This window comes from Staurois parvus, unplaced genomic scaffold (genome assembly GCF_062004578.1).
Source record: "Staurois parvus isolate SC_StPar_1 unplaced genomic scaffold, SC_StPar_1.0 ptg000068l, whole genome shotgun sequence".
Classification (NCBI taxonomy): Eukaryota; Metazoa; Chordata; class Amphibia; order Anura; family Ranidae; genus Staurois; species Staurois parvus.
In genome coordinates, this window is record NW_028317864.1 from 10,047,050 (window position 1) to 10,072,695 (window position 25,646).

At 41.9% G+C, this 25,646-nt stretch overlaps 1 protein-coding gene across 1 annotated transcript in view; it reads right to left on the bottom strand.

Annotated features, from left to right (window-relative positions):
- WNK3 (WNK lysine deficient protein kinase 3) overlaps positions 1-25,646 on the bottom strand; it is a 190,185-nt gene that overhangs the window by 119,788 nt on the left and 44,751 nt on the right. The window contains exon 2 of the mRNA XM_089669140.1: positions 6,715-6,887. Within this exon, the coding sequence (XP_089525266.1) occupies positions 6,715-6,887 (173 nt within the window). The remainder of the gene's footprint in view (positions 1-6,714; positions 6,888-25,646) is intronic.

Genomic DNA, 25,646 nt, shown 5'->3' on the forward strand with positions numbered 1-25,646 from the left:
ATCCAGGTAGAAGTGGGAATGGGAACCTGTCAAAACCAGGTGCCCGCTCCTCAAAAAATATCCAAACATTGAAGAGTAGGGGGGAAGAAGCAAAAAAGAAGAACTTCCTCTTTGGAGTGAAGCTGTGCTTTAAACACCTTTTTGTGTCAATGCTCCTAGAATGCATTAAAGTAGAAACTACAGTCAGGTCCATAAATATTGGGACATCAACACAATTCTAACATTTTTGGCTCCATACACCATGGAACTGGTTCTCTTGTATTTATTGATGATGTGACTGCTGACAAAAGCAGCCGGATGGATTGTGAAGTGTTTCGGGAATATTATTTGGTCATATTCAGCCAAATGCTTCAGAACTCATTGGACGCTTCACAGTGCAGATGGACAATGACCCAAAACATACTGCAAAAGCAACCAAAGAGTTTAAGGGAAAGAAGTGGAATGTTATGCAATGGCCAAGTCAATCACCTGACCTGAATCCGATTGAGCATGCATTTCACTTGCTGAAGACAAAACTGAAGGGAAAATGCCCCAAGAACAAGCAGGAACTGAAGACAGTTGCAGTAGAGGCCTGGCAGAGCATCACCAGGGATGAAACCCAGCGTCTGGTGATGTCTATGCGTTCCAGACTTCAGGCTGTAATTGACTGCAAAGGATTTGCAACCAAGTATTAAAAAGTGAAAGTTTGATTTCTGATTATTATTCTGTCCCATTACTTTTGGTCCCTTAACAAGTGGGAGGCACATATGCAAACTGTTGTAATTCCTACACCGTTCACCTGATTTGGATGTAAATACCCTCAAATTAAAGCTGACAGTCTGCAGTTAAAGCACATCTTGTTCGTTTCATTTCAAATCCATTGTGGTGGTGTATAGAGCCAAAAATGTTAGAATTGTGTCGATGTCCCAATATTTATGGACCTGACTGTATAGGCAAAACTTTATTTTTTTTTTTCATTTTAGATAAGAAAGATAGATAGTAAGGGAGGGGCATAAGCCCTGTCAGATTTTTGAAAATGAAGGGAGATTTCCCTTCATTTTCTGTCCCATGGCCAAACAGGTAGTGAGAGGAAACCCCTGTAAATTAGAGGAATTCCTTGAGGACCCCCAGGTCACCAGAACTAGTGTCCCTCATTGGAAGATTTCCCTCTATCACTTTTCTGGGGAAAACCCAAAATATGGGATTTTCTTCTATCTTGTCCAATTTACCATTATTGTTAAATGTCAGAGGACAAATTCCCCTGACGGTCACAGACAGCAAAAAAACTGACATGGGTTCTAATCCCTCTCCACTCCAAAACTAAAAAAAAAAAAAAAAAAAATGATTTGCATTTAGCTATACTTTGAGCAAATTTAAACTGAAAGTGCAATTGAAAACAGGTAGCAAATACGAAAAATATTGGGAAGAAAAGTGATATTAGCAAAGTTTTGGATACAAAACTGAAAAAACAAACAGTGTGACAAGAAACATATAGAAAGGTGCAGCGCTAAAAGTATCAATAATGAGAGATCAATAAAATGAATATATGATAATATAATAAAAATAGTTCCAATAAAGGTGACTCTTGTGCTCTGGTAAATCTGGATCCGGTATAGGTGCAATAGTAGTGATAGTAATGCGCACTCACCAGACGCGCATGTTAAATGCGCCTTCTATATTTAATCCAGATGTCATCAGTATGGGGAGTGGTCAGGAACTTATGAAGTCTTCCCTCTAGAGCAGTGGTTCTCAACCTTCCTAATGCCGTGACCCTTTAATACAGTTCCTCATGTTGTGGTGACCCCCAACCATAAAATTATTTACCCAGTAATTATAATTCATGAGTGTCGTTTTACCTCCAATACTGCTGCTTTCAACACAGTAGCTGCTTTTAACAGAGTAGCTGCTTTCAACACAGCAGCTGCTTTCTACACAGTAGCTGCTCTTTACACATCGGAAATATGTGTTTTCTGATGGTCTTAGGGGACCCCTGTGAAAGGGTCGTTTGACCCCCAAAGGGGTCGCGACCCCCAGGTTGAGAACCACTGCTCTAGAGGGTAGTAGGTCATCAGACAAGATCCTTTTAAGGAATTACAGATGATCCTCACGCCGCTGAAGCAACGAACGAGGATCATCTGTAATTCCTTAAAAGGATCTTGGCTTTTACTCCTTAAAAGGATCCAGAGTTACCAGAGCACAAGAGTCATCTTTATTTATTTATTGGAACTACTTTTATTATTATATTATCATATATTCATTTTATTGATCTCTCATTATTGATACTTTTAGCGCTGCACCTTTCTATATGTTATTTCTGATTTTAAGTGAGATTCGTTACCTGTTGTGTTTATAGCAGATTTTATATATATTTAATTTTAAGGCGCTCACATTCTTTGTTTATATAGCGTGACAAGAAAAAAATGCTTTGTGAAAACAATGGTTATTGTAAAAGGAACTGAACAACTCATCTACACATATAAAGCTAGAAAAGCCTCTGAAAAGAATCATTCACCGAAATACGATCTCCACTGAACATGAATATTGACTTTCCCCAATAAAAGCTTAGCCGTAGAGTCTCAGCGTTCAAGCCTTGGGGTTGAAATGCGTCAGAGAAGTCAGTAATGTGACATTTGGAACAATAACATCCTCAAGACGTACTGGAGATCATAACTTCTCGTGTAGCTTTTGTATCAGGCTGGAGGCAATCCTGGGAGAGCCTGCACCTGAGATGGCACGGATGGAGCCTTGAGCAGGATCAGTGTCATATAAACTGTAACATGTTGTCACTGCGGATGCTTTAAACAAACAAATGTTTGCAGCCAATAAGTGTCTTAGTGGATGAAACACAACGCTGTAGCCCAGAGGTGTGGGAGGTTACTGGCAATTTGCCACTATTTGCTGGAGTTGAGAAGAGTTAAGTCCCAGTGAAAGCTTGTTTTGAAAAGTTATAAAAGGGCACATGGCAATAGAAAGTAAAGTTACTAGCTTGGATGCTCCCTTAGGCCTCATTCACATGGGTGGCTGGGGCAGTAAATACAGACAGTTCATCCACGGTTTTACTGCCCCCGACTACACACCTCAACTGTACAGTGGCGGCTGAGAAAGGAAAGGGGGGGATAGAAGATATTGAAGCGCGCACACAAGGCTTTGCTTTGGAAAAAATTATGCAGCATGTAGCGCTGAGCAGGCACAATCCATGCAAGTGAATAGGGTTGTGGCCAGAAAGTCATCCAAAGGATCAACGGAACAAAAATGGTGCTGCGCTAATCCTAAATAGGTGAAACTGAACTATATACCACTAAAGCAGTGCTAGGGTCGTTGGTTCGAATCCCAGCCACGGCACCACCTGCCTGGAGTTTGCATGTTCTCCCTGTGCGGGTTTCCTCCGGGTACTCCGGTTTCCTCCCTCACTCAAAAGACATGCTGGTAGGTTAATTGACATCTGGCTAATTTGTCCCTAGTAAACCAAGATATCATAGCTCTAGCTAACAACATAAAATAAACAAAGTGTTTATACTCCAAAGACATGCTGGGAGGATAACTGGCTCCTGTCTAAACTGTCCCTAGTATGTGTATGTATGAATGTGAGTTAGGGACCTTAGATTGTACGCCCCTTGAGGGTTAGGGACCTTAGATTGTACGCCCCTTGAGGGTTAGGGACGGATGTGAAGGTACAATATATATGTAAAGCGCTGTGTAAATTGACGGCGCTATATAAGTACCTGAAACAAATAAAGCAAGAGAAGGGAATGAAAACAATGAAAGGAATGTGTCAACAGATACGTGATCATAAATAAAATAATTGACAAATACAATCCTAGGTACAATGCAAAAAAAACTAAAAAATGGTGAAAAGTAAAACAAAAGGAGCTGCCCTACTCCTATTAATACAGTGTAAACAAATCAAAGAAGAGTGAGAAAATACACAAGTGAAAAAATATAAAATACACATACATATCCAAAAGGATATTTTGCGTATACAACATAATGCAAATGCCAATAAACTCATGGCTAGATCACTAGCAATCAACAGAAACTCTGCCCACTGAAATTATTACAACGAATATTGGGGTCAATGCACTTAAGGCTACCATGTATATGTATATGTATATATATATATATATATATATATATATATATATATATATATATTTTTTTTTTTTTTTATTTTTTTTTATTTTTACTTTTTACTATAATACATATCCAGTAAAAAAAAAAATTAAAAAAATCAAATTTAGGCCAAAATGTACTCTGCTACATATCTTTGCTAAAAAAAAAATCTAAATACATGTAAATGAATTGCTTTATGTGAAAGTTATAGCATTTACAAATGTCAATATATACTCTGGATTTTTTTTTTTACTAGTAAAAATACATTTAAAAATCCCAGTATATATACACCATTTGTAAACGCTATAAATTTCACGTAAACCAATTAATTTACACGTACTAGGATTTTGTATTAGCAAAGACGTGTAGCAGAATACATTTTGGCCTAAATTTATGATGAAATTAGATTTTTTGAAATTATTTTACTGGACATGTTTAATAGCAAAGTGTAAAAAATATTGTTTTTCTTCTCAAATTGTTGATCTTTTTTTTCTTTTAAAGAGCAAAAAATAAAACACGCATGCAATCAAATACCATCGAAAGAAAGCTCAATTCATGGGAAAAAAAAGACGACGTAAATTTCATTTGGGTGCAGCGTTGCATGACCGCGCAATTGTCAGTTAAAATAACGCAGCGCCGTAACGCAAAAAATGGCCTGGTCAGGAAGGCGGGGAAATCCTCAGGAGGGCAAGTGGTTGAGGAGGCCGCACTGTGCCCATTGGAAATAGAAAATGCCCATTATCTTCGAGAGTAAACAATACTCAAGGGTTGGTGGTCAGTAGGAGTAAAAAAAAAAAGAAATTACATAGCACCTATGAAATCGCAGGAGGAATAGTGCCCCGCCGTTGGCGCCAGGGGAAGGAATAGTGCCCCGCCGGTGGCGCCAGGGGAAGGAATAGTGCCCCGCCGGTGGCGCCAGGGGAAGGAATAGTGCCCCGCCGGTGGCGCCAGGGGAAGGAATAGTGCCCCGCCGGTGGCGCCAGGGGAAGGAATAGTGCCCCGCCGGTGGCGCCAGGGGAAGGAATAGTGCCCCGCCGGTGGCGCCAGGGGAAGGAATAGTGCCCCGCCGGTGGCGCCAGGGGAAGGAATAGTGCCCCGCCGGTGGCGCCAGGGGAAGGAATAGTGCCCCGCCGGTGGCGCCAGGAGAAGGAATAGTGCCCCGTCGGTGGCGCCAGGGGAAGGAATAGTGCCCCGTCGGTGGCGCCAGGGGAAGGAATAGTGCCCCGCCGTTGGCGCCAGGGGAAGGAATAGTGCCCCGTCACTGGCGCCAGGGGAAGGAATAGTGCCCCGTCACTGGCGCCAGGGGAAGGAATAGTGCCCCGTCGTTGGCGCCAGGGGAAGGAATAGTGCCCCATCACTCTTCTTAGTGGGAGGAATCCTGCCTCTTTTCAGTGGGAGGAACAGCGCCCCAAAGGTTTGATAAAGGCAAGCAAAGGGCCGCATCTGGCCCTCAGGCCACAGTTTGCAGACCACTGTATTAGAATTTATGGACCCTAGGCAGCTCTAGAATGCAAAGGAGCATTCAACATGCCTGGAAACAAGAGTTTCATAAAGTATTAGGAGTCTTACAGTATTCTATTCACCATTGTAGTCCAAAGTCTTCTATGATGAAATAACTTCCCTTGGACTCCTTGGGCCTTTGGTGTGATGTTCTAGTTTCCCAATACCTTCTAGTAAAAGGAAGACTCGATGCATGGTCACATGAAAGACAAAGAGGTTCCTTATTGTCTGTCATTGTATGTGAGAGTACCCTTTTATTAGGTACCCTAAGATATAGTTTATTTGTGGTTATCCAGCTATCCGTACATCTCAGGAAAGAGAACTTCAAGTTAACCATACACAGGCAGCTTTTAAGCAGGTACAATGGCATTCAACCAGTCATGGATAAAAAGAGATGAAAGTAAATCAAGCAATTTATTTTTTATTTTCTATTGGTTGACTTAGATGGACTTAAGTCTTTCTTGAGCCTAACTATATATGTAACTATACCAGTAAAACTGGCCATACACCACCAGTAAGTTTCCAAAAGAACGTTCATACGAAAATTCTCAGTAAAATCAATGACTTAATGAACATAGAAACAAAGAAATTCAGACTTTAGTTTGCTTTTATGTTTCGATTTTGGAATGCTCCTGCAAATTTTCCTGTCACTGCTTTCACCACACTAACAATTAAAAAGAAATGTATGTTCTCAGAATGAAAAGTTTTGAAAAAAATTATATTAGTGGATGGCCATTTTAATAGTTGTGACTCTTTCCATAAACAATGCTGGTGACAGGTCATCTTAATGAATTTAAAATCGTTTGTGATCAAAGCCCGTTTAGGAATTTTAATTTGCTGCACATATTATTCCCTAATTAATTCTACCGGTATCCAAGTTAGAAAGAAAAAAATACATATGGGATATAAGCAGTAAATATACATAAGGCAAGCGTTTTATCTTTCTTCATCAAAAGACATCTCATCCCTGTCCCTGTAGATAGTGGTGGATGAAAAGGTTAAAAAGGTGTAGCTATCATCAACATCAAGGTGAAATTCTGTGTATGTGAAGACCTGTCTGTCAGCACTGTACAATGTGGCAATAGACAATCACTCTACTGATGAAATGTAGGCAAGGATGGTTACGTTTTTAAAGTGCCAGACGTCATCAGTTCCGTCACCAAGACTATGCATTTCTTTCCCTTCAATGTGGACTCCCAGGAATCGTAGAACCGCACAATGTTGGGATGTTGAAGCCCCTTTAACATCTCTGCCTCTTCTTTAAATCGTTGCTGCTCTGCTTTGGTTAGTTTTCGGTCCTGGAAAATAAGAAGTAAAATGGATCGGTAATTACAAGAATTCATTTCATTTAGAACAACACACTTCAGCAACATCACATATTTCTAGCAATAAAAAAAAAAATTTACATTGTTTCTAAAAAAATAAATAACACAACACTCCCTAATGTAACCCAAATTTTAGGCAACCTTTTAAAACAAACACACAACCTCTTTGGCTACCAGGATCATGGTGGGGTGGTTGACATAGGAAGTCCTATGTTTTCAGCTAAACAGATCTTGTCCAGTCGACTTCAGTGGAAGACCACCAAAGTACAGCACTGAGCCAAAAAAGCAAAAATTATTTCTGTATTGTATATGCAGCTTTTCAGATTTACCAGTTTATGAGACTCCATGTCCAAAGAGGTTGTAAACCTGAAATATGAACAAAGCATAATCCTCTATAGTTTGTCTCAATTAAGAGCACTAAGTGTCAGTTCTGTCTGCTGCTTTGTTCCTCTGCTATCAGCATGAATCACTTGTAAAACGTATTCCTGAGACCAAGAGAACTATGGGGACAAGAGACGGACCTCCAGCAAATTGACAGCCTCAGCTCTGTGAAGAGGGTGTGTGTCCCTTCCCTCCAATCAGCTATCAAAGCTCTCCTCACTGCGCTCTGCAAAGGGCATTTTCAGCTTTACGACCCATTTTCTGAACTCTCAGACAAGCTTTATAAATTCTGGACTTTGAAAGAATGTAGAGAAGAGAAGACCGCTGATAAACAAGTACAACTTATGTAGGAGGATATGTTTAATCTCTGTGTATCAATGGAGACCAGTCACTTCACTGGGGATATGCAAGGGTTTACAACCACTTTAAATTTCAGCTAGAGACTTTGAGGCGGATTGATGCATAATCAACCAATAAAAGGTAGAAATATTCACTTTAATTATCCAGCCATGTAAAAATCACATTCCTATTTCACCTGCACATGATTGGGTATTCTAGGTGAACAGGTATTTGCTTTTCATGCCATTGGATAATTAACGCAATTTATTGTGTGAAATGGAACTAAAACTGCTCCTGAAAAACCTCGCCCCCCCCCCCTTCCTCTTTCCAGGCATTTGTGAGCTGGAGGAGACCAGGTTTACTCTCAAGTGGCAGATATCCCCCACGTGTGCACACATGCCGAAAGCTTCTGGTGGAAAGGCAATGTGTGCTTGCGAGGAAATCCATCATGCACGTGCGAATGCGCCGCTTAGTAACCCACTGCCTTCTGGGATAGCTGTGAGATAGCAATCCCAGAAAGTAGTGGAGTCCGGCCTAGGCAGAGAACCCCAATGAGCCTTTTGCAGCACAAAGAACAATGGTGGGAAATAGAATAACATTTTCTAGCAGGAGCATGAAAAGCGTTTCAATCGTCATACACCATGCAAAGCCTTGTGTTGTGGGAGTAAAAGCAACCTCAGCAAACTCCAGGCAAGCCACAACCCTCCAGGCAAGCCACAACCCTCCAGGCAAGCCACAACCCTCCCGACGCATTTCGCCCCACTCCTGGGGGCTTGATTAACCACTTCCCGACCGGCCGTTGTATATAAACGGCCGGACGGTGGCAGTGCAGGGTTGGGTGGCCGTTTATAAGCACCCTGCTTGTGCGCGCTCCCTGGGAGCGCGCAGCACCGCGATCCGGTGCCCGCTGTGTCCTCCGGACACAGTGAAACACCGATCGTCGGACGGGACCTCTGTACGAGGTCCCGATCATGTGATCACTGATTGGCCAATCAGTGATCACATGCAAAGTAGTAAGCAAGATGTCACTTGTGACATCATTGCTTACTACGTGTGAAATCTGTGAATGATCACAGAGGTCACATGGCACAAGGCTATTCACAACACCCCCCACAAGTAGTACAGTGTCACCATGGTGACACTGTACTGCTACGGTGACAGTATGTAAAAAAATAAAAAAAAATATAAAAATGTAAAAAAAATGTTTAAAAATTATAATTTTTGGTTATAAACTAATTTGGATTTTTTTTTTTACTAAAAAGATAACGGAATAAATTTTGGCCAAGATTTATCATGAAATATTATTTATTTGCAAAATTTTATTAAAAAAACACTTTTCAAAATGTTTGGACTTTTTCATTTACATAGCAAAAAAAATAAAAATCCCAGCGGTGAATAAATACCACCAAAATAAAGTTTTATCTGTCTCAAAAAAATAGTAAAAAATTAATTTGGGTACAGTGTTGCATGACCGCGCAATTGTCATTCAAGGTGTGATAGCGCTGAAAGCTGAAAATTGCCCTGGACAGGAAGGGGGTAAAAGTGTCCGGACTGGAAGTGGTTAAGACCTACACGATTAAGCCACGGGGCATGATAAAACGTGCGGAGGTTGCTTTTACTCCCACAACACGTGGCTTTGCACCGTGTATGGCGATCAAAACCCCTTTTACACTCCTTAAGTTCACAAAGAGTCAGGATGGACTCCCTTCAACCCTGCCTCCCAGCAGGATCCACCGAATATGGCAGAGAACCTGAGCAGGGACCCCAAGCTTTCCTAGGTCACTATTTTCTAGCATGTGCGTAAGAGGGAGGGACAAAATAAAATGAAGTTGTTCGAGTTTAGTTCCCCTTACCTCCTTCACCAAATCCAACTTGGCAGACTTCTCCTGTGTTCAGGAAGTTCTTTGAAATGGGGGGCACATATTTTAACCACTTCCAGTCCGGACACTTTTACCCCCTTCCTGCCCAGGCCAATTTTTAGCTTTCAGCACTATAACACTTTGAATGACAATTGCGCGGTCATGCAACACTGTACCCATATGAATTTACCATTTTTTTGAGACACAAAACTTTATTTTGGTGGTATTTATTCCCCATCGGGATTTTTATTTTTTTTGCTATATAAATGAAAAAAGTCCAAAAATTTTGAACAAAAATTTTGCAAATAAATAGTATTTCACCATAAATCTTGGCCAAAATTTATTACATTATATTTATAGTAAAAAAAAATAACCCAAAATTAGTTTATAACCAAAAATTATAATTTTTAAACATTTTTTTTTTTATTATATTTATTTTATTTTTTTACATACTGTCACCGTAGCAGTACAGTGTCACCATGCTGACACTGTACTACTTGTGAGGGGTGATGAAGATTTTTTTTTTTTTTTTTACAGTGATTGCTTTTACTCCCATATAGGATGTAAAAGCAATCATTTCTCCTTCTCTCTAGCTGCATTCTTGCAGCCATTGAGAACTACTGAGTGAGCTGTGATTGGTCACAGCTTGTTACATGGTACAAGGCTGTTGTGAATAGCCTTGTACCATGTGACCTCTGTAATCATTCACAGATTTCACACGTAGTAAGCAATGATGTCACAAGTAACATCTTGCTTACTACTCTGCATGTGATCATTGATTGGCCTATCAGTGATCACATGATCGGGACCTCGCACAGAGGTCCCGTCCGACGATCGGTGTTCCACTGTGGCTGGAGGACACAGCGCGCACCAGATCCCAGGGAGCGCGCACAAGCAGGGTGCAGGGAGGCCGTTTATAAATGGCCACCCGACCCTGCACTGCCACTGTCCGGCCGTTTATATACAACGGCTGGACGGGAGGTGGTTAATATAACCGCTAGTCGACCGCCCGCAATGTCCTGTGGACGGGTGGCAGCTACAGGCGAAGCAGCGTATGGATACGTCACTCTGGCTGTACACAACAGACACATCGGTGAACAGGACTCCGCGATCATGTGATCACGATTTAATCACATGATCACGTTAGCAAAGCTGTTATGACTCCATCTAAATCATAACAGCTCTGCTTCTCTTCCTGGTGAGCTGTGATTGGCCAACAGCTCTCACAGGACATGATACATGGGACCAATCACAGCACTCTGTACCATGTGACCAGCTCCAGCCAATTACAGATCACTATTATTTTGAACTGTCATGAACTTAACTCATTCATGACCGTTCAAAGCAAGCTTTGCAGGAGAAATGTTTACTGCTCCAGCAAAGCAAAGTGTAAAAGACAAAAAATAAATCCCTGATCACACACACACACACACACACGTACAATGTTACTATGGTAACATTGTACTACTCTGATAAAAGTTTATTTTAAATTAAAATATGTAAAAAAAACAAATCAATTTAAAGTTTTTTTTAAACTACTTGCCAACCGTCTGCCCGCACTTTGCGTGTGAGAAGCGCCTTTGGGTAAAGCAACATAACATTATGTAGCTTTCTATTTCAGGGTTTGAATGCACACCCCGCTGCCCCTCCAGTGAGAGAAGAGAGAACACTGTACTGTGAGTAAAAGCACTACATTTTACATGCACGCGTTAGATTAGCACAGTTAACCCTTTGATCACCCTGTCACCCAGCCAGTGCCATTAGTGCAGTGTCAGTATACAGAATTTTTCACTGATCACTGTATTACTGCCACTAGCAACATCAGATCGCGTCAGGGTCTGTAAGCTCCCTCCCAGCCAGGGTCAGCTAGCGTTAGATTGCCCGCACACTATCTCACTCGCGCTATACGGTCGCTGATCACCACCATTACTGGTAGTAGTACAGATTAATATATTGATCATGAACAGAATTATACTAGTGCCTACTTTGTATAGTGTCCCCAAACACACAGTGATAGCAGGATCAACCATGTTCGCCTTCTCCCAACTTTGTGGGAAGAGTTTGGGGATGGCCCCTTCCTGTTCCAACATGACTGCACACCAGTGCACAAAGCAAGGTCCATAAAGACATGGAGGAGCCAGTTTGGGGTGGAGGAACTTGACTGGCCTGCACAGAGTCCTGACCCCAACCCCATAGAACACCTTTGTGATGAATTAGAGTGGAGGCTGCGAGCCAGACCTTCTCATCCGACATCAATACCTGACCTGACAAATGCGCTTCTGGAAGAATGGTCCAACCTTCCCATTGACACCCTCCTAAACCTTGTGGACGGCCTTCCCAGGAGAGTTGAAGCTGTTATAGCTGCAAAGGGTGGGCCAACTCAATATTGAACCCTACGGACTAAGACTGGGATGCCATTAAAGTTCATGTGCGTGTAAAGGCAGGTGTCCCAAAACGTTTGGCAATATAGTGTATATGAGAAAGAGATAGATTATATATATATATATATATATATATATATATATATATATATATATATATATATGTATGTATATATGTATATATATATGTGTATATACACACATACATACATACGAACACACACGGATTAAGAATCATAATTATAATCCATAGTGACAAAAAACTAAATTAAAAAAACAAAACTTTAGGACACATTCATTAGATGGTGCATCAACTCTGGCTACCAGAAGTAAAATAGATTCAATTAGTAAACTATAATAATGCTAATGGCCCATAAAGCAGCTCCTTATTATTGTGCTAATGAAGGAAGGTGACTGGTTTTAGAGCCACATTTGAGTCTCATACAAACAAACCCCTAGGCTGGCAATAAAAATGAATTCTGGAATTTGCACCCATCTGAGCTCCCCTCAACCAGAGAACATTATCATAAAATCTTTCTGATCTACTGAATGAGGAAGTGAGGAATGGCTATAAAATGAGAAACCCGGCTAATGAATAACCTTTATTACCACTAGAGCCAGACACATATTTTAGCCCGGCATGTATGAGCCGAACATACTTATTAAGCTATAATTTATTAATGCAAGCCTTTAGGGAACTCACATTTAGATGCTTTATTGAGTACTGCGGAGAAGCATTATTTTTGTGGAAATTTAATTAAAGCTAGGTAGTTCAGATAAATATCTGATGGAAGTACCGCTGGAATTCTACATGGTCAGCACTGATTAGGGGGTCACCTAAAATTAAACTGAGGATTAACAATGAGAAAAAAAATCTGGTATGCAAATATGGACGGTTATTTTCCAAAGTCCTGGAAATGTTCCAACAACCTGCAAGGAAACAAATCATTAAAGTGGAATTCCACACAAATGCCTATATACACATTTGCAAGCCCCTGGTCACTCCAAGCTGGTGCCACCGTGTACTTGTGTAGAGCCGCCTATTCATTTCAATGAGCTGCCCTACATGCGAGAAACAAAAAAGAAATCAATGACCCCTTTCCAAAAACATGCGGCACCATGCAGTTTGCCACATGAGTTGGCAGATGCATGAGGGTGCCATTAGTTAATGGCACTGCCAGGCATCTGCTAAAGATAAAATGTTATCACTTTACCGTGCAGGGCAAAAGGGTCAAAGTGTTGTAAAGCCCCCTTTTTAACCGACCCAGTTATGCTCAGCTTGCCAGTGCTTCCTCATTGCTCCTGCCTTCATTGAAGCTGGCAATAACCACCTCCCGTCCGGCCGTTGTATATAAACGGCCGGACGGTGGCAGTGCAGGGTCGGGTGGACGTTTATAAATGGCCTCTCTGCACCCTGCTTGTAAGTGCTCCCTGGGAGTGCGCAGCACTGCGATCCGGTGCCCGCTGTGTCCTCCGGACACAGTGGAACACCGATCGGACGGGACCTCTCTGCGAGGTCCCGATCATGTGATCACTGATTGGCCAATCAGTGATCACATGCAGAGTAGCAAGCAAGATGTCACTTGTGACATTGCTTACTACGTGTGAAATCTGTGAATGATCACAGAGGTCACATGGTACAAGGCTATTCACAACAGCCTTGTACCATGTGACAAGCTGTGACCAATCACAGCTCACACACAGTAGTTCTCAATGGCTGCAAGAATGCAGCTAGAGAGAAGGAGAAATGATTGCTTTTACATCCTATATGGGTGTAAAAGCAATCAGTGTTAAAAAAGAAAAAGAAAAAAAAAAATCTTCATCACCCCCCACAAGTAGTACAGTGTCACCATGGTGACACTGTACTGCTAGGGTGACAGTATGTAAAAAAAAAAAAAAAAACAAATATAAAAAAATAAAACAATGTAAAAAAAAAAAAGTTTAAAAATGATCATTTTTGGTTATAAACTAATTTGGGTTATTTTTTTTTTCTACTAAAAAGATAACGGAATAAATTTTGGCCAAGATTTATGATGAAATATTTATTTGCAAAATTTTATAAGAAAAACACTTTTCAAAATTTTTGTACATTTTCATTTACATAGCAAAAAAAATTAAAATCCCAGTGGTGAATAAATACCACCAAAATAAAGCTTTATCGGTCTCAAAAAAATGGTAAAAAATTCATATGGGTACAGTGTTGCATGACCGCGCAATTGTCATTCAAAGTGTTATAGCACTGAAAGCTGAAAATTGGCCTGGACAGAAAGGGGGTGAAAGTGTGAAAGTGGTTAAAATCCCTACAGTTGGCCTAAGCCTAACAGTAAGGGCCAGGTCACATCTCTGCAGTGTGTTTTGGTGCATGTGAACAGAAAAGGTCCTCACATATCAGATAAATCACTGGTATCCACTTTTATTGTGGAAAAAAAAAAAAAACACATTCACCAGCATGGCAATGGCAGATCGCACCCCAGGGCCGCCCCTCTAACGTGTATCACCCAACCCGGCTTCTACATCTCTATGGACTAAGCCCATTTGGCTGACATGTGTTAGAGCAGGTGAAGTCTGTCATTACCATACTTCTAGATTGGGGTTTCTCAACTAGGGTTCCTCCAGAATTTGCCAGGGGTTCCTTGAGCAACGAGCGATATCCGCCTCTCACATAGGTTCCCGCTGACACCATTGATATTTTTAGCCACCTATAAGGGGGTAATTCTTCTCAATGACCACAAGTGTAAGGGGTATTCCTCCCACTGACCATCACACTAATGTATCATGAGTTGTAGATAAGTAGAATTAGCTGTAGAGTTTTTTTAGCAGGGGTTCCCCAAGACCAAAAAGTAATTTCAAGGGTCCTCTGTGTTGAAAAGGTTGAGAAAGGCTGTTCTAGATGCTTGTGGATGCATTTTCGTTCACAACAATGATTTATCTGGTGTGCAACAGCCAGTCAGTTTTGCGCTCAGCACCCAGGGTACGAGTGGCAGCAGAAGAAGCCAATTGGAGGAACTTGTTATAGTGAAGAGTTACCTGTTCCGTGTCATCCAAATGTGTGCTGTGTCAGTGTGTTGCATTTTAGGCACATTTGACATGCATTTTAGGAACTTTACCATTGATCCCTACAGGCGTGCATTTAGATGAAAGTGCATCAAAGATCATGTGAGCATGTGGGACTTTTATTTTTTAAATGGGGTGTATACTCCAAGATCTTTTGGCTATACTTCTCTCATGGGAGTGCACTCCTGTGACCCCGAATCAGCCAATAGTGGACTAAAGCCCATTGCCGGCTGATGTTACAGAGCAGCTCCAGACTCTGAAGGGATCCCGGCAACGTTGGGATCCACCCAGATGCCTTACAGACAGATGGCTCAGCCTCCCAACGTGTTGCCCAGACCCTGAGCCAGCTGCTCAGACCCCTTTTTCTGCCCAGCGCTCCAGTGAGTGCTGGAGGGGAAGAGCAGAGTGGTGACTGACAGTCACTGCTCCCTGTTCAGATCAGACCGGAGAACTGAGTAACCAGCGATCATGTGATCGCTCAGTTCTGGGGACAGTGGTAACATCACATTGATGCTGCTGCAGCAGGTATGTAGGTTTTTGGTTATTTTTTGTATTACTACACTCCTCCATTAGTAATTCTTTACTATAAGCAAATTGTGTAAAAAAAAAAAAAATACTGATCACTTCCCCAAAGTAGTACAATGTTACTATGGTAACATTGTACTACTTTGGTCATAGTGAAATATGAAAAAAAATCTTAAAAAAAAGAAAAAAATTTTAATAAAAAATAAAAAAAAAATTAAAAAAAATATATTTTTTTTTTCCATACTGTCACCAGTCAGAGTCCCTGATCACCGTCATGCCAGTTATATGATGACGCTGTACTGCACTGGTGACATTCCTACAAACTAAATAATACATCCTAATTTGGGTTATTTTCACCAAAGACATGTAGCAGAATACATCTCGGCCTAAATTTATGAACAATTATTTATTTGCAAACTTTTATAACAAAAACAAAGAAAAACGTGTTTTTTTTCAAAATTTTTGGTCTTTTTTTGTTAATTTAGCAAAAAATAAAAACCCCAGCGGTGATTAAATACCACCAAAAGAAAGCTCTAGTTGTGTGAAGAAAATTATGAAATTTTAGTTTGGGTACAATGTTGTATGACCGCGCAATTCAAAGTGTGAGATCGCTGAAACCTGAAAATTGGCCTGGGCAGGAAGGTATAAAATTGCCCGGTATTGAATTAAAGTTGAATTCCACCCAAATTCTAATTTATTTCAGGTACTTATATACTGCCGTCAATTTACACAGCGCTTTACATATATATTGTACATTCACATCAGTCCCTAACCCTCAAGGGGTGTACAATCTAAGGTCCCTAACTCACATTCATACATACACATACTAGGGCCAATTTAGACAGGAGCCAATTCACCTCCCAGCATGTCTTTGGAGTGTGGGAGGAAACCGGAGTACCCAGAGGAAACCCACGCAGTCACAGGGAGAACATGCAAACTCCAGGCAGGTGGTGCCGGGGTTGGGATTCGAACCAGCGACCTTAGGCGGAAGTGCTAACCATTTAGTCACTGTGCTGCCCTAATGAACGCTATTCCTACTCCCAGCCCCATTCTATGCTGATTCTATCTAACCCTGTAAATAATAGATCGCTTTACTTACCTATTCTGAAGCCGCTCTGTCCTTGGCCCAGGTTGAGCTGTCAGCGGCGGCTTCTGTGTAGCCAACAACGGATACCCCATAGTAAGTCTATGGGTGAGGTCATCTTCTATTCATTTCATTTTCCTCTCTCTACACAGAAGCCGCCGCTGGAGACTGGACCAGCTTCAGAATAGGCAAGTATAGCGATCTTGTCTTCACAGGGTTATATAGATTAGACTTAGGATAGGGCTGGGAGGAGGTTTAGAGTTAATACTTGTTACTGAGTAAGAATGAAGCACTACAGACCCACATCGGAGCGCAGAACCAACATTTGCTACAACACAAAATTTGCAAGGCTGCATTCTCTGCCAGCGAATGCTTAGTGAATATCAGTATATCAGCACAAGATGTGCTTTTGTTTCCCTGTCATCTGCATCCAGAACAATTCGGGAATTTCACTATGCTTCACAGCTTTGTACTGCATTCATGAGTTTGTATCCAGCAAACCCAGAATCTTTGGATTTAATACGATTTCAACAGGTAACTACATACTGCCAATGAATTGAGAAATTCACAAAAAAAGTGAATTTTAACAAAACGACAAAATGTGTCACTAATTTCTACTCTCAACCTACTCTATACAGCGGGTGATTGTAAAGGGATTGTGTAGCCTCCTCTTTGGTTTTGTAAACAAAACATGCAGGGAGTTTATTATTAATCTTAGATTGTAAGCTCCAAGGATCAGGGCCCTCCTAACCCTCTTGTATTGAACTGTATTTGCTGTATTGTCTCCCTTTATATTGTAAAGCGCTGAGCAAACTGTTGGCGCTATATAAATCCTGTATAATAATAATAATACAGGACTTACTTTTTGTTCAGCACTTTGCAAAAACGATGTAGATAGCACAGTTACAATATGATTTAATATGAGAGGAATCAGAGAGCCCTGCTCATTAGAGCTTACAATCTAAATGGCAATAACAGTGGTGGATGAACAGATGGAAAAAGTAAAAAATGCAATTTATTAGTTAGAGAGAGCATAGGCGTCTCTGAAGAGATGGGTTTTCTGGGATCAAGTAAAGGTGGACAAAGCCCGAAATTAAAAGACTGGAGTAGGGAGTTCCAGGGGATGGGAGAGGCTGTGGAGAAGTCCTGGAGGTGATGAGGGAGCTAGAGAGCAGGAGGTCTTAAGCAGAACGAAAAGAATGATTTGGTTGGTATACTGAGACAAGGTTAATGATGTAGCTTGGGGCAGAGTTGTGGATGGTTTGTATTACATTAGTATTTTGAATTGTATTGGTTTGGTGAGCGGAAGCCAATGGAGGGACTGGCAGAGAGGAGGAGCTGACACAGAATGGTTGGTAAGGTAAAGGTCTGGCAGCAACATTCATGATGGACTGAAGGAGGGATAGCCTACGTAAAGGTTGGCTAATGAGGAGAGTGCTACAATAGTTGAGGCAAGAGATAACCAGGGAGGGAATTAGAAGCTTTGTGGTGTTGTATGAAGATTTATTTCTATTATTATTATTATACAGTATTTATAAAGCGCCAATAGTTCGCTCAGCGCTGTACATTACAAAGGGGGACAGAACATGTGACAGAACAATAACAATACAATGCAAAACATGAGGGGATTGAGGGCCCTGCTCTTTCGAGCTTACAATCTAGGAGCACCTATTTCTAGTGAACCTATGATGGCTGTAAACCTCAGACGTGAAATAAGAACAAAGTATATCCCTCCATACTGTGTACTTGTATCAATCCAGAGCACGACGTGTTTCCTTTAGGTGTGTCATGGTATCAACATAAAATCAGCTCCCCAACCCCTGCTTGTCAGAGCTGAGAGATCCTCTGAAAATTCTGCACTTTGAACAGCAGTAGGGAGCTGCAGATAAACAGGTACAACATATATAGGATTTGTTTCATCTCTGTATTACCTGAGGCCAGTCACTTCACTGGATATATGTAACGGTTTACAACCACTTTAAATAATTAAAGATGGCTTAAATTCCTTGGAATCGGGATGACATAGATGCTTTTGCTTTATATAAAGCATGAAGAAGAAATTTAAGGTATTCGGAATGTTTACATTACAGCTGGCTGAGACTGAGAAATGTGACTTTCCTGAAGATTGGCACATTCTGGGTGCATAACGCCCCCTGAGTTATCCAACTAGTTCCGCAATCCTTGAGTCACAGATGACCAGATTCGACCTGTTATGACACCAGAGGTGTAATATTTGCAGTGAGCATAGACACACATTTACCATCTCCCACATAGAACTTACAGTTCTGTCCAAGGTGCTTTCAATGTGGTTGTAAAGGCTAATAGTTACTTCTCTGGGTATATGTAAGAGTTTACAACCACCCTTACATATACCCAGAGACGTGACTGGCTTCAGGTGATAGAGAGATGAACAGCCTCCTACATAAGTTGCACCTGTTTATCTGTGGCCATTTAAAAATGCATAGATTATACAGCTTATCTGAGCTTTCAGAAAGCAGGGGGCTGAAGTTAGCCTCTGTAGAGCTCAGTGAGAGTTGATTGGAGGCAATGGACACACCCGCTGCACACAGAATCACAGGCTGTGTGCTGGTGCTCCCTACCCTGCCACCTTTTTATTTCTTGATGTCAGGAAAACTTGTCAGAAGTGAGGAAGGAGGCAGCAGATAGAAATTACACTTGTGCTCTGGATTGAGACAAGTATACACTATAGAGGGATATGCTTTGATCATATTTTATGTCTGAGGTTTACAACCTCTTTAATGCATTCCCTGCATTAAGGTAAAAAAAAAAAAAAAAACATGCTAAGGAGCAGGGCCCTTGAACCCTCATGTATTGCACTGTATTGTTATTGTACTGTCTTGTGTACGGTCTCCCATTGTAATGTACAGCGCTGAGCGAACTGTTGGCGCTATATAAATCCTGTATAATAATAATGGTTGCCCCATCCTTAAACACTTGAATCCTCTCAAGATCCAGCGCTGTCCCGGCTGCAGCAGTCCTGTTCTCTTCCTGGTTTCACAGGAGACTATGAGAGAAGCAGTTCCTGCTGATGTGAGTCAAATCCTGTGGAAGGAAGGAAGAAGAGGCGTGGCCAAGGCCACACTGTCTGCATCTATGGATGCACACAGCCCAGTTTGGGAGCGCACCCACACGGGTGCCCCCACAGCAACCGGCTTGTTATGCTTGCACTCGCAGGACTGGACAGCGCCATCAGAGGACCACCAAAAAACAGGCAAGGGACCGTTTTGTGCAATATCAAAGCACAAAGCAGGTAAGTTTAACTTCTTTTATTATAATTAAAAAAAACCCTTTAAAATCCCTTTAAACTCTATGTATGGTACCAAACCATGTTTTTAAAGGCAGTAGCATTTCTAAGCTGGTTTACGGCAAGAATATTGACCAGAGAGGTCATCCAAACTTTAAAAGATGTTTTTGGTGTATGTTTAGGTTTATGGAGTCCCAACACAAATGGATCGTAATGCACATTTATAAAGAGAGGTGCTGAGCTTTATATAAATGTGCCCGTATATTTTTTTTTTAAGCAGCAGGAATTCTACATTAATGCAACGTGGCTGCTTTAAAAATGGAGCCTGTATTGTTACTGATAATAAAACTTCCTAATATAGTCACACGGGGAAAAGCACAGGAATGAATACAACAGCTTGGGGGTAAAGGAACAATAGTCAAACACTGACAACTACGATGATGCAAGGTCACTTCAGCATGGATTACAATTAACCTTTGTAATCAATGCTCATTGTTTTGCAGTGTATGGCACTGTTGTTCGGTGAGGGTGTTTCGCCACGATTTCCTTCTCAGCAATTTATCTGGTAATCACTCAAAATTGCTCCAAAATAAATAGTAGCCACTTTGCAGCAAAACAGATCTCATGAAATATGAAAAACAATGTCGATAAACCTGTCCACAATGCAAACACATGCAAGCCGCGCTGTAGGCATGCGGACACAATTCTTGCAATAAATATACAAGCTATTGGTTATAAATAATTCAAAGCCGATCTCCAGCACAGAAGATAAAGATAAAAATTGAATAGCTCATCAACCACCTTACTGCCTCTGTATAGTAAGAAAAAAGAAAAAAAAAATAGGTAGATGTATTTTTTTGGAGCGCCATTTTTTAAACGGTGCTGCAGAAAACACGCAGGAGTGGGCCCAGTGTGACGTTTGAGTGCATGCGATTGTGTGGTCATCAGACAGCGCAGATCACCGGTAAAATGCACAGAGCCGATCCAAGTGGCTCTGTGCCAATCACAGCCATCACAAATGTAAACACTACCTGCGTTTACATTTCAGATCCCTTCACTTCCTCTCACCGTAAAAGAAAGGGGAGGTAGGAGGACAGAATGAAAGGCTCATAGGAAGTGCATATAGGAAGGGAGTAGTATAGTGGTCAGCACAGTGGCTAAATGGTTAGCACTTCCACCTGGCAGTACTAGGGTCATTGGTTTGAATCCCAGCCACGGCACCACCTGCCTGGAGTTTGCATGTTCTCCCTGTGCCTGCGTGGGTTTCCTCTGGGTACTCCCGTTTCCTTCCACACTCCAAAGACATGCTGGTAGGTTAATTGGATCCGGTCTAAATTGGCCCTAGTATGTAGATGTATGAATGTGAGTTAGGGACCTTAGATTGTACGCCCCTTGAGGGTTAGGGACCTTAGATTGTACACCCCTTGAGGGTTAGGGACCTTAGATTGTACACCCCTTGAGGGTTAGGGACCTTAGATTGTACACCCCTTGAGGGTTAGGGACTGATGTGAATGTACAATATATATGTAAAGCGCTGCGTAAATTGACAGCGCTACATAAGAACCTGAAATAAATAAATAAATATAGCAGCAGGTACAGCATGGGAGGTTTTCACTAATTATATTGTGGGTGGGTGTTTTTTTTGGGTTTTTTTTTTAAACCCTTTCAACCCCCCTTTCCTGTACATCTAATCTCCATTCTGTCTGTGCAATGACCTGAATATTACCGCCTTTGGCTCCCTTGGCCTACATATTAACCGACCCCCATCATTACCCTCCCACTGTATGTGACCTGTATATATATCCCATTAACACCTCTTCCCCCCCACCTCAATACTAGCATGTAAAAAAATTGTGGCAAAAAATATGATTACCTTAAAGTGTCTATTTTTTTTCAAAAAAGGGTCATTTGGAAGATGTCAGTACTGTCTGAGCATTTTTTTCTAATATTTTTCACAATAGAAAGAGAGAGAGAAACCTTTTTATTTTTCCCTCAAAGTGTTTGATCCTCATTTTCTTTACAGGAAGTCCCCAGGTTGCAAACAGGTTCTGTAGGTTTGTTCTTAAGTTGCATTTGTATGCAAGTTGGAACAGGTACATTTTTTTTTTTTTAAGAGTAACTCCAGCCAAAAAATAATTTTTACGTTTTGGATAGCATAGGGAAGGGTTAACTGACCATGTAGTGATGTGAGATTGCTACAGGTCTGCCAGACAGTCGGTGGCAGTATGCGGTGAGCAACAAGATGGCAGCCTAATGGTTTCCAGTGGTTTTACACAGAGCAACCCCGATCCTTCTATTCTCGGGTCCCCCTCCAGCACTCCTTGCTCCTCCCTCCTGCCAAGTGCCCCCAGAGCAAGCACCCTTCATACACAGAACCTCAGCTCGGCCCCATTTGTTCACTGGCTGTGATTGATGCAGCGGGAGCTAAAGGCTCATGCTGCTGTCCCAGGCGATGAGGAGGAAGAGTCCCTTGAGAGATGAGGTTCTCAGGCCCATCACAGGATCATGTTGGGGCTGAGGAAAGTATTGGGGGGGGGGGGGGCTGCTGCACACTGAAGGTTGGTCTTACCTTCATGCATACACCGCGTTCCAAATTATTATGCAAATTCTATTTAAGTGTCACAAAGATTAAATATTTTGTTGTTCAGTGTAACTCATGGATGGCATTGTGTGTCAGGGCTCTTTTGATCACTGAAAACAATCTCCGACACCTGTGATAATTAGATTGGCCGGTGAGCCCGATTTAAGGAAAAACTACTAAAGGAGGGTGTTCCACATTATTAAGCAGAGCGCCGTTTTCAAGCAATATGGGGAAGAAAAAGGATCTCTCTGCTGCCGAAAAGAGTGAAATAGTTCAATGCCTTGGACGAGGTATGAAAACATTAGATATTTCACGAAAACTTAAGAGTGATCATCGCATTATTAAGAGATTTGTGGCTGATTCAGAGCACAGACGGGTTCGCGCAGATAAAGGCACATTGAGGAAGATTTCTGCCAGATCCATGCATCGGATCAAGAGAGCAGCTGCTAAAATACCATTACATAGCAGCAAACAGATATTTGAAGCTGCTGGTGCCTCTGGAGTCCCACGGACATCAAGGTGTAGAGTCCTCCAGTCTTGCAACTGTGCATAGTGGAGTAGTGGATGGTTGGTGGACGGCCACCCTGTTCCAACAAGACTGCGACGTTAGCAAGGCGGTGGTGGAGTCATGTTTTGGGCCGGAATCATGGGAACAGAGTTTGTTGGCCCCTTTAGGGTCCCCGAAGGTGTATAGATGACCTCTGCAAAGTATGTGGAGTTTATGACTGACCACTTTCTTCCCTGGTACAGAAGGAAGAACTATGCTTTCCGTAATAAAATCATCTTCATGCATGACAATGCACCATCTCATGCTGCAAAGAATACATCTTGCAAACAAATTCAAGCAGAAACTGTCCAAAAACTCACAAGTTCAATGGATGCAAGACTTGTGAAGCTGCTATCCAATAAGGGGTCCTATGTTACAATGTAACGTGACCTGTTAAAATGTTTAAAAACTTAAAATGTTGTTAAAAGTTTGATTGAAATAGCTTTTGATTTCATAAATCTGCTGCAAACACAACAAGTGACAATTTTCAGTTCTTTACAACCTATAAAGTGTTTTGAAACTTACTGTGCGAATAATTTGGAACAAAAATCCTGTTATCATTAGGAGGTTTGTTCAATAAAATGTGAATTGTGCTCTTAATAGTTGATAACATGAGAATTATGCTGTCTGTTATTTACATCAATTATTTAGGTAAATGAGAAAAATATCATTTGCATAATAATTTGGAACACGGTGTAGAATGCAAGATGGTAAAAAAACAAACGTGAGCCTTCACAACCACTTTAAGACTAACAGCTAACTAAATGGTTAATGTTGAGAGTTTAGTTCATCTGCAACCCTTTAAAGTGGAGCTCCACCCAAAAGTGGAAGCTTCACTTGCTTGCCTCCCTCCACCCCCTCCACTGCCATATTTGGAATCTTTTGGGAGGGGGGGGCGGATACCTGGTTTTGACAGGTACCCGCTCCCATTTCCAGCTCTGTTCGCCACGGCAAAGTGTGGCAGAAGTTCAGCCCCCTCCTTCCTCCCGCAGTCTCCTGGGAACCTTCAAAGGTCCCAGAAGACTGCCGGCCCAATCAGGAGGTGCAGCGAGATTCGCGCATGCGCAGTGGGCACCTGGCTGAGAGAGAAGAAAGAGAGAAGGGACGGCGAGGGTGAGCACGTCGCTGGACCTTGGGGCAGGTGAGTGTGTGTTTATTAAAAGTCAGCAGCTAACGTTTTTGTAGCTGCTGACTTTTAACCGCTTGCCTGCCGCCCTATAGCAGAAATACTGCTACAGGGCAGCAGGGCTGCATAAAATCACATATATATATATATATACACACACACATGATTTTACATTTCCATGTAGCAGGCGCGCATGTACCCTACCCGCACCACCATTGGCGACCTAAGATGTCAATCACCGGATCCCGGCCGGAGATTCCCTGCCGGCACCCAGCGATCGCAGAGTATCACTGACGGAGGAGAGGTCTGTACGTAAACAATACAGATCTCTCCCGTCAGCTGCTGCACATTGCATAGCAGAGCAATACAAAGCAGCGTGCTTACACAGTAAAGCACACACAGCACACAGTTAACCCTTTGATCGTCCCAAGTGCTAACTTCTTCCTGCCCAGTGTCATTAGTAGTGTGTCAGTGCTTTTTATTAGCACTGCTCACTGTATTGGTGTCACTGGGGATGTCAGTGACAGTCAGATCCCCTCCAGTGTCAGAATTCCCGCCGCAGTTCCGCTATAAGTCGCTGATCGCCACCATTACTAGTGTATTAAAAAAAAATTACAGTATCTACACCGCCATTTGTAGAAGCTATAACTTTCATGTAAACCAGTTAATTTACACGTATTGGGATTTTTTTTTTTTTTTAGCAAAGTACATTTTGCCCTAAATTTATGAAGAAATTAGATTTTTTTGTTTTTTTACTGGACATGTTTAATACAAAAAAGTCAAAAATATTTTTTTGTTGTCTGTCTTTTTGTTTATAGTGCAAAAACTTTAACAAAAAAATGCAGGGGTGATCTAATACCACCAGAAAGAAAGCTCTATTTGTGGGGGGGACCGCGCAATTGTCAGTTAAAGTAACAGCGCTGTATCGTAAAAAAAAAATACCTGGTCAGGAAGAGGGGGGTAAATCTTCTGGAGGGCAAGTGGTTAATAAACACAAAAACGGCTGTGACTTAGCTTTAATGACACCTCCCAGGAGCCCTTTAAGTGAGCTCTAATGCCCAGGAAGCAGCATGGTTTCAGTATCATGCGACCAGGGCTGCTGTTAGAAACCACGGGGCCCCCATACAGCCAACGCTGAGAGGGCCCCCCACCACCAAAACAAAAAAACACACATTACCATTCTTCCGTTATGAATGAACACAGTGAGTGTTTGGTACCAATCACTCGTGTTTATTAAGGAAAGGAGGGCCCTGTTAAATGTGACATTTACCGGGCCCTTCCTCCACTCTCCAACCTGAAGGATCCTATTGAGTGCTTGCAGCTGCTGGTGAATAACACGGAAGCACTGCAGGGGTTGGGGCACACGGGGGGGGGGGGGGCCTGAGCAGCAGGGGGAAACATATGGTGCACAGGGAGGGGAATCAGCATAACGGGGGGAGGGGGCAATTACTGGAACCGATCCCCTGTATGGCTCTCTCTGCAGTCAGCAGGTGGGAGAGAAGAAGCCAGCTTTCTGCTGCTGCAGAGAGAGCCATACAGAGGATCAGTCCCAGTAATTGCCCCCCTCCATCATGCCGAACTACCTCTCTG